This window comes from Bufo bufo, chromosome 3 (genome assembly GCF_905171765.1).
Source record: "Bufo bufo chromosome 3, aBufBuf1.1, whole genome shotgun sequence".
Lineage (NCBI taxonomy): Eukaryota > Metazoa > Chordata > Amphibia > Anura > Bufonidae > Bufo > Bufo bufo.
This window is the reverse complement of record NC_053391.1, coordinates 116,151,999-116,161,920: the sequence shown is the minus strand read 5'-3', so window position 1 is coordinate 116,161,920 and position 9,922 is coordinate 116,151,999. Positions and strand designations below refer to the sequence as shown.

General features: G+C 44.8%; 1 protein-coding gene across 1 annotated transcript; it reads right to left on the bottom strand.

Annotated features, from left to right (window-relative positions):
• Positions 1-674: 674 nt before the first annotated feature.
• On the bottom strand, positions 675-9,077 carry EXO5 (exonuclease 5). The gene is made up of 6 exons (XM_040421808.1): positions 8,827-9,077; positions 6,735-6,801; positions 6,155-6,417; positions 4,142-4,246; positions 2,256-2,428; positions 675-1,379 (listed from the first exon to the last, which is right to left on the bottom strand). Exons 1-6 carry the CDS (start codon positions 8,993-8,995, stop codon positions 912-914), a joined length of 1,245 nt encoding a protein of 414 aa, XP_040277742.1. The 5' UTR covers positions 8,996-9,077; the 3' UTR covers positions 675-911.
• Between the last annotated feature and the right edge of the window lie 845 nt (positions 9,078-9,922).

Below are 9,922 nucleotides of genomic sequence, written 5' to 3'. Positions count from 1 at the left end.
TCTGTTCCCTTAACCATATCTCCTCATGTATGTGTTCAATGATTGTCCAGCATCCTCATGTGTGGCGAGGATCCCAATCCCTTCTCCATGTACACCGAACATTCAGCTTTACATATTCTGCAAGTAAAAATATTCAGGTCCACAGCACGGGCACGGGCTTTACACGGTCGTGTGAACAAGCCCTAAACTTCTAAGCCTTCTAACGTCCCAAAAAAATAAAATGTCATTTTCAAAAGGATTCAAACATGAAGTAGACATATGGGGAATGTAAAGTAATTACTATTTTTGAAGGTATTACTATGTATTATAAAAGTAGGGAAATTTAAATCTGGAAATTTTTACATTTTTTGGGTAAATTTGGTATTTTTTTTATAAATAAAAATGACATTTTTTTACTCCATTCTACTTGTCTTGAAGTACAATATGTGAGGAGAAAATCTCAGAATGGCCTGGATATGTAAAAGAGTTTTTAAGTTATTACCACATAAAGTGACACTGGTCAGATTTGCTAAAAATGGCCAAGTCCTTAAGGTGAAAAATGGCAGGGTACTTAAGGGGTTAACAACACACACAAACATTAAATAAAATAGATGAAATATACCCGTGTAAAGCCGGGTGCTTCAGCTAGTGTACATTATATATATATAATCTCTATCAGAACTGGGTTATTTATTAAAACAGTTTCTTAGACGTTAACACACAGATGTAAATACATACAAAATAATTAAAGTAATGTTTTTGAATGAATCTAAAAAAATAATTATACTATTCTAATGTATTACGTAAATCCAGTTAAAATTAAGACTGTGGTAATGGATACATTACTTTCACAACAACACTTCTGCAATCAGCATGAATAGTCTATATTCGGTAGTTCATTAGTGAATTAAAAAGTGAAAACGTCATGGTCCTCACTTAAACCTCTTATTCAGCATCTGTAATGCGATGCTTTTGGTTTTCTGTGCTCTCCACTCACATATGCTTGAATATTCACACATTCTGCACTTCCAGGCATCTTCTATGTCTACTCCTTTGACCTCCCTTAGTCCTTTCCAATAGGATAAGTAAAAGGCAACTTCCCCCAAAACTTTTTCCTTCTCGAATCTCACTTCATCACATCCAAGCGGGGAGCCATCTCCCTGAAAGCAGTACTCAAGCTTCAGACTGTCAATCATAGGCAATTCACTATACTTTAGGTTCAGACAAGTCAACTCCAGCACGTCTCTGAAGGTTGACACAGTTAGCCCAGACCCGGTGGCGTGCTGCTTCACCTCAGGTCCTAATTCTTGTCCTGGTCTCAGCTTCAAATGCTGCATGAAAACATCTGGCTGGAGAACACCGCTTACCAAGCCGTCAAATAGTAGCTTGTAAAGCGAGACCTAGAAGACAAAATGCTATGTATGTCATAAGCCGTTATACACAAAATACTATTTATTCTGTAAAGCCAGATATATTACAAAATAACAAACGAAAACATAAACTTTTAATAATGGGTCTGGTGTGGACAACCTCTCTTCTGTGCACAGATCTTCTGGCAACAAACTATGGCTAGGGTCACATCGGTGTCGGGGCTCCGCTGAAGAGTCTGTTAAAGGGATTCCAGATTTCACCCTATTAAGCGAGTGGATATTAGCGATGTGCTAATGTCAGCTAAACCTAACTAGCCTATTCCTACTTTTATCTATGCCCCCGTTATGCCAGAAATCTAACTTTTATAATATGCTAATTAGCCTCTAGGATCGGGGAGGGGGGGGGGGCATTGTTCCTGCTCTTCGAGGCTCCGTTCTCCCACCTTTGTCGCCTCCCTCCAAGTCCTGATTGACAGGGCCAGGCAGCGCTCGATATCTGTCTGCCAGCCCTGTGCTCTGGTGAAATCTCGCGCCGTTCAGTGTAATACTGAACGGCGCAGGCGCAGTGAGGAAGCTGGTAGCCTGCGAGCGTCTTTCCCTCACCGCGGCTGCGCCGAATGCTGAACGGCGCGGGATTTCCTGCCCTTGCCACACTCCCTTTTGGAAAAGTGGCGAAGGTGGGGTAAAAAGAAGCACTAAGTCACACAGCTTGCACCTTTTTACAGCCACTTTTCTGGTCTTTCCTTTATATTTCCCATTCCTTTTCATTTCACTTCTGACTTTGGCTAAACTAACAAAAAAAATTTAAATAAGACTACAATAAAAATTGACACAAAAACTGCAACTTAAAAAAAAAAAAAGATAAAACCGTTGTGCACAAAATCTCCAATAGAAACGTGACTTTACCTGGATCTCATGAGTCCTCTTCTGGGCAGATCCAGGCAGCGTTGGGCTCGCTCGGGTTTTCAGTTCCCTGAGTTCTAGCTCGCCTCTCGAAGAGTATCCCAATTCATCAATCACCCCCATGACATATATACCATCAAGCTCACCAAATACTGGAAATTCTCGAACTTGGCCTCCTATAAGCAAGAAATGGGTAACAGATTTCGTAATTATCCAATACACAGGACGGCTAAACTAAACAGTGGACAATTTTTTAAAAACTTTCATTTACATTGAGGAAAAGAATGTCTTCACATTATATTGTGTCTTCTGCTGCTTCCCCGGAAGCTGGACTGACAGCAAAAATCTTGAGATTTTATTTATTTATTTTTTAATTTTTTGCATTTCCAGCCACTAGTAAAACTGAATCAAATTACTATATTTTCCACTTAATAAGACAAACTTTTTAGCAAGAAAAATAAACTTATAAACATCAGTCAGGGAAATCTTGCATGGCCGAACCCCGACTGCTTTCGTCATGATCCGGCAGAGCACAAACTGAGCGCTTTGCCCGATGAGTGAGAGAGATGTGCATCTGCACTCACCTCTCTCTCCCTGCCGACACCGATCTGTATGATCTGCAACAGGAGAGCACAGGGGGAGGAAGGTCCTATGGCTGTAGCGAAAGAAAAATGAAAACTCCAAGTACAGCTTAAAGGGGTCATCCGATATCTAAAATATCCCCCCAATGCCCGGGCCCCTTGTATGAATTATATTTACATGCTCCCCAGCACCCGCATTGCTCCGGATCAATGCGCGTCCGCCGCTGCATCTCTCCTTGAGCCTGCTATTGGCTGCTCCCTGTGTCGCCAGATGTTTTGATCTGAGCAACGGGAAGATTTATTTGGATAGGTACATTTAATGAGATGACCACTTGCACCAGTTGTTAGTGGTCAGCAGATAACACAAAGGGTAACAGGAGCTAGAGAACCTAGAAAAAAAAAAAAAAGTCTGTTGTCTAAACCTGGGGTGCGTCTTATAGTTTAGTGCGTCTTATAAAGCGAAAAATAAAGTAACTTTTCCAAGGTTGAGTTACTTATAAATATATAGGAGGATTAACAGAGGAATGGCAGACATGTCAGGAGAGGAGGCCTCTTTAAAGAGGACCTTTCACCTGAAAATGAAAGTTAAACTAAAGACATAGCGTTACTTACATGCCCCTAGTATTGCTTATTCAGTCATTCATTTTTCAATCTGTGCCCCCATTTGTCCACGCTGCCCCCCAAAATATTTGCCGCCTTTTATGCTAATGAGCCATTCGGCTCAACTGGGCGGGCCTTCAAAAGTTCTCCTGGGCGTGTCATTCTTCTCCCTGACACGGAGCGCATCGAATCAGCGCGCTCCACTCTTAGCCAGGGAGAAGACGCTCCATGGCGCCGGCTCCGAGATGGCGCCGGCTCCAGATAGATAAAATCGCTCCAGTTCTCGCAAGAACTGGAGCGTCTTCTCCCTGGCTAAGAGCGGAGCGCGCTGATTGGATGCGCTCCGTGCCAGGGAGAAGAATGACACGCCCAGGAGAACTTTTGAAGGCCCGCCCAGTTGAGCCAAATGGCTCATTAGCATACAAGGCGGCAAATATTTTGGGGGGCAGCGCGGACAAACAGGGGCACAGATTGAAAAATGAATGAATGAATAAGCAATACCGGGGGCATGTAAGTAACGCTATGTCTTTAGTTTAACTTTCATTTTCAGGTGAAAAGGTCCTCTTTAACTCTTGTCCTTTTTCATTCTTCCAGATACAAACAGTTGTCTATAATATACCAAAGCGAGTCATTACTACTGGATCTTACATCAGGAAGAAGAAGAATTTTCTAAGTTCATGTATTTTCAAGTTCATCTGAATTACTTACCAGACTGCAAAACTGGCATCATAGCCAAAATATTGAGACACTTTATTGCCCAGGAGTCTTCACGAGTCTGTGTGGTCACCGATACGATATCATGAACTTCTAGTTCTGCAGACAAAAAAAAATATATATAAAAAAAAAAAAAAATCTCTGAAGAGATGTTTATTACATACGTCTATAACATCAAACGCCATTGGGCGATCCATTAGAAGACAATGGGATGTAAAATCAGCCATTTGTCAATCGGTCATTATTATTTTTTAATTATCATATGGCATTAAAGGGATATTTTGTGATTTTCATATTGATGGCCTATCCTCCAGGTAGGCCATCAGTAAGAGAATCCCTTTAAAGATTTTTTATTTTTTTCCTTCTGCATTTGGGCAAGAAGACAGAGTAAAGAAGCTGAAGGAAAGCAGAGACGTCATAATATTAAGAGTATGATGTACAGTGTATATACAATAGCTGCAGAGCTCCAAGTGATATCACTGTACACCCCAAGCACACAGCCGTAGATATTCTCTGTGGTGTCAAGGACATAGAAGGTACAAAACACTGGGGGGGGGGGGGGGGGGTAGGAGAACATAGTGTATAGAAATCCTTTGAGACGGGCATTCACGGGCAAGAGCCAAAGAAATGACTACATATTAAATCAGAAGATGTGCCTGGTTTCACTTTATCAAGCTTTTTTCCCTATAATAAAATTATTTATGACTTGATTCCGGTGTCAACATCCAGTGTGAAGTTGTTATACAGTTGCTAGCTGACAACCTCTAATGGCAATTGCAGTGCTTAAAGGGGTTGTCAACCATATTTCTACAGACAGTAAACGGGATGGAGAGCTGTATCATTTCACCCTGTTCTCTACCCGTCACTGCACTGGGTATGTATGGGTCACAGTAGTTCACGAACCCTGAAGTCAGGACGAACAATGCTCTTTCCAAATAGGTGAGGGGGGTTGTCTCATCTCGCTGTTACGAAGGGGACTTTCACACCTACGTTAAACTTTTTCGGTATTGAGTTCCGTCCTAGGGGGCTCATTACCAGAAAAAAACTGATCAGTTTTATCCTAATGAATTCTGAATGGAGAACAATCCGTTCAGGATGCATCAGGATGTCTTCAGTTCAGTCACTGTACGGCTTTTGGCCGGAGAAAATACCGCAGCATGCTGCAGTTTTTTCTCCGGCCAAAATTCCTGAACACTTACCGGAATGCTGGATCCGGCTTTATTTACATTGAAATGCATTAATGCCGGATCCGGCCCCAAGTGTCACATCTCCATTCTGAGATCCAGCACAGAGAAGTCTGATTACAATGAGGTCCAGCAGTGATCAGTTTGATTTCTGGCATAAATGCCGGGTTTTGGCCAAAGCCGCTGCATGCAAAGTTTTTTTGTGCGTCCGACAGCCAGGATTTTCGCTGGATCTCTGAAACGGAGATGTGAACACAGCCTTAGGCCTCATGCACACGACCGTTGTTGTGTTCCATGTCCGTTGTTCCGTTTTCCGTGATTTTCCGCGGACCCATTGACTTTCAATGGGTCCGTTGAAAACTCGGATAATGTACCGTTTGTCATCCGCGTCCGTGATCCGTGTTTACAGTCCGTCAAAAAAATATGACCTGTCCAATTTTTTTCACGGACAACGGTTCGCAAACCAATTCAAGTCAATAGGTCCGTGAAAAAACACGGAGGCACACAAGATTGTCATCCGCGTTTTTTTTCCTATCATTTGCAAGGCAAGCTTGACTTAGATTTTTTTTCACTTTCCTTCATGTCTGGTGATCCTCCAAAAATCAAGGAAGACACACGGAAACGGATCACGGACCAACGGAACCCCGTTTTGCGGACCATGAAAAAATACTGTTGTGTGCATGAGGCCTAAGCGAGGCGGCATTTGTAACTGCATCTTATGGAGGCTTTCTGGAATGGACCTTTAACTGGTCTTTTCATAGACGAGAACTGAGCGGCTGATAAATGTATGAAATGAGAAGACGCAACACAAGACTGTGCTCACCTCTGGCCAGATGTATACTAGATCCTTCCCTCATGGCGGCGGTTCTCTCAGGCTTTACTAGTTCTGGCTGCTCCATTTTATATACCGTCTGTTGTTCACACCAGACCTGGGAAGAAATGTCCGTCACATTCAAATATCTCAGGGAATATTTCTCCAGTGGAATTTCTACTTCTGTCTTTCTTTTTCTTTGCAGGATGTCTTGAGATATGTTCTCTTCTGCCCCATCTTTATAGAGGCCTTCATCAGGTGGAGCATTTAAATCACTTAAAAAAAAAGTAAAGCACGAAGTAAACATCTGAACAAAAGAATATCGATTCTCCTAAATCAATCTGTAATTATCCATCTTCAAAAAAAAACAATATATTCAAATGGATTTTCCCAAAACCATGCAAAAAGGCTCATGCCCATTACACAGCCCTGTGTTCCCTGTGAGTTTGTATTATGGATCCACAGGAACTGGGTGCCATCGTCTGGTGGCTCCGTAAAGAATGCTTCGAAGAGAGAAAAGCTCAGTGTGTGTAAGAGGTCATGTATGTTCTATATACTGTAGTGATTTCCATGAAATAAAGTGCGGTCATACCCTGATTTCAGAGGCGTCATCCTGTCTTCCGCTGGCTTTCTTCTTTCCTCTGGTAAAGATCTGTCCCCTGCAGATGAGCAGAAGATTACACACAGCACAAGGTTAAATCACACTCACAGAACGCTCCAAGATTGTTTTTAGCCCTTTAAAGACCAGAACTGTTTGGACCTTGGAGAGGTTTTCCGAAACTTTACCTCAGAAGACCTATCTTTAGGATAGGTCATGAGATGTGTTGAGCGAAGCGAGTTTCAGATCCTAGCAGGGCTCCAGATGGCGACCAAAATGGTCGCCAATGCGACTTAAAATTTGCAGATGGCGACAAGACTTTTTAGTCTTGCCGCCATTTGCGACTGTACCGCTGCGCTCCTGCGCAGCCTAAGTTCTCTTCAGTAGCACAGTGGAGAAGGAAGGAGTCCCTCCCTCTCCACTGTGACGCGGCCGCCACTACCACCAATGGGGATATAGCAGGGAGGAGGAGGAGCTGTGGCCACTGCGCCACCAATGAATGTAAAAGATAAGTATAGGCAGCGGTATCACAGACCCGGCCTCAATAACAGGGCATGCGATACGCGGCAATTAACCCCTTAGGTGCCACATCTGAGGGGTTAATTGCCACAGATCGCATGCCCTGCTATTGAGGCCGGGTCTGTGATACCGCTGCAGACAATTGTATAAAAGGAGTTAAAGAGGACCTTTCGTGGGTCCAAAGAATATTAACTTAGTAGCAGGCTGCATAGAGCAGCGCCCAGAGATCTAAGTGCACTTACTATTATTCCTGGGCGCCGCTCCGTTCAACCGCAGTGGCCCCCGGTATTTTCAACATTCAGAGCAAGGAGGAGGAGACGCCAGTGTCTCTCCGTCTCCATGACAGCAGCGCTGTCCAATCAACCCGTGCCAGTGCGCTTGCTCTGAGGCGCACACCCCCCGGAAGTCACGAGCGGTAAGGTATTTTCACGAAGTAAGGATTGGTAATAATCTCCGTGAGGGGCTCAGGCATATGGGGGGGGGGAGGGGGGGGAGCATTATAGAACTTGGATAACCCCTTTAAAGGGCTTCTGTCACCCCACTAAACTCTTTTTTTTTGGGTACTTATAATCCCTATCCTGCGATATATCTATACATTATGTTATTAATCATTTTCGTTCTGTAGATAATGCAAAAAACGTACTTTTATAATATGCTAATTACCTGTCTACCAGCAAGTAGGGCGTCTACTTGCTGGTAGCCGCCGCAAAAAACCGCCCCCTCCTCTTGTTGATTGACAGGGCCAGCCGCGATCTCCTCCTCCGACTGGCCCTGTCAGCATTTCAAAAATCGAGCGCCTGTCTTGATTCGGCGCAGGCGCTCTGAGATAAGGAGGCTCGCCACTCCCTCAGTGCGCCTGCGCCGATGACGTCTTCTCTTTCGGCGACATCATCGGCGCACTGAGGAGGCGAGCCTCCTTATCTCAGAGCGCCTGCGCCGAATCAAGACAGGCGCTCGATTTTTGAAATGCTGACAGGGCCAGTCGGAGGAGGAGATCGCGGCTGGCCCTGTCAATCAACAAGAGGAGGGGGCGGTTTTTTGCGGCGGCTACCAGCAAGTAGACGCCCTACTTGCTGGTAGACAGGTAATTAGCATATTATAAAAGTACGTTTTTTGCATTATCTACTGAACAAAAATGATTAATAACAATGTATAGATATATTGCAGGATAGGGATTATAAGTACCCAAAAAAAAAAAAGAGTTTAGTGGGGTGACAGAAGCCCTTTAATAAATCTGCCGTGTGTTAACATTACATGCAATGTGTGCGGAGAGGGGGGAGTTGGTTTTGCAAATATTTTCATGATAATGCTATCACATGGTTTCACATGACAGGCGATGCTAATACACAGCAGAGCACGCGGCACCACCACAGGGTGGTGTTCACACCTGGTTTAGCATCAGGTTTGTGACGAGACAACCCCACGTAACTCGGACATCCTCACACACAGGATCCTAGCACCCCCCCCCCATTACAGACTCTGAGGTGAACTACCAGACCACGTGACACAGCTGCACGTCCAGACCTATCTCGGCGGGAGCCACGCCCCCTCTCGTGACGTCACTCACCCATCTCTGCCGTATCTTGAAGCTGCAGGAGCTCGGAGTCGCTAATGTCGGAGAAGGCGTCTTCATTGTCCTGATTCTCCGCACTCGGCGGCCGGTCAGCCCGTCCCGCCGCGGCAGCGTCCTCCTCTGTCACCCGGGATGCTGTATAGTTACCTGGGCCGCTCGTCATGATGCGCTCCCTCCCAGAGCTACAATTTGGTGTGAAGCGACGAGGGCGTGGCCAGAGTCACGTGACGTAAACATTCTTCTCAGATGCGGATACAAAGTGTCCTCTGTGTTATAACTATGGCTTAACCCCTTGATGTCTGCTCCAGTCTCACCTGCGGATACAAAGTGCCCTCTGTGTTATAACTATGGCTTAACCCCTTGATGTCTGCGCCAGTCTCGCCTGCCTCCCACATTCTGGGCCATAGCCTTCTAATTACCTTTAGGGCTCGTTCACACGAACGTTTTCTGCGTTCTGCATACGGTCCGTATATGGAACCATTCATTTCAATGGGTCCGCAAAAGATGCAGACAGCGCTCTGTGTGCTGTCCGCATCCGTTGCTCCGTTCCGTGGCCCCGCAAAAATTATGAGTCCTGTCCTATTCTTGTCCGTTTTGCGGACAAGAATAGGCATTTCTATAATAGCCCTCCCGTTCCGGAAGGCACACGGGCGCAAAAAACGGCACGGTCGTGTGAACGAGCCCTTAGACCTACTCCACATCCGATCCGCCTTTTTTACGGATCGCACACGGACCCATTAATTTCTATAGGCCCGCAATAAAAGCGGACAGCATCTGTATGTCCATTCTGCAGTCCCACAAAAAGATAGAACATTGCTGCAATGGGTCCGCTAAAAAAAAATCGGATGCAACGCAAACGTTAACAGATGTCATCTGTATTTTTTTTTGCGGATATGTGTTTTGTGGACTGCAAAATACATACGGTCGTGTGAATGCACCTTTTGGCTGTCGCTGCGTGATGACACTGGCACGGCCAAAGATGGCGATATAGCGTGCGTCTCAACTGACCGAGATCTAGTGGGACAGTGCCGAAAGTTGGCCTCTTTCCTGCTGCATGTCCCTAAGGCCCCATTTACACAAAAGTATATTT

Bases quoted from the DNA above. Each gene is read 5' to 3' on its own strand.
- EXO5 (XM_040421808.1), bottom strand. From the start codon at position 8,995: ATGACGAGCGGCCCAGGTAACTATACAGCATCCCGGGTGACAGAGGAG. The intron at 6,802-8,826 runs GTGAGTGACGTC...GCTCATCTGCAG, and splicing joins TCAAGATACGGCAGAGATGG to GGGACAGATCTTTACCAGAG. The intron at 4,247-6,154 runs GTGAGCACAGTC...TTTTGTCTGCAG, and splicing joins TAGTATACATCTGGCCAGAG to AACTAGAAGTTCATGATATC.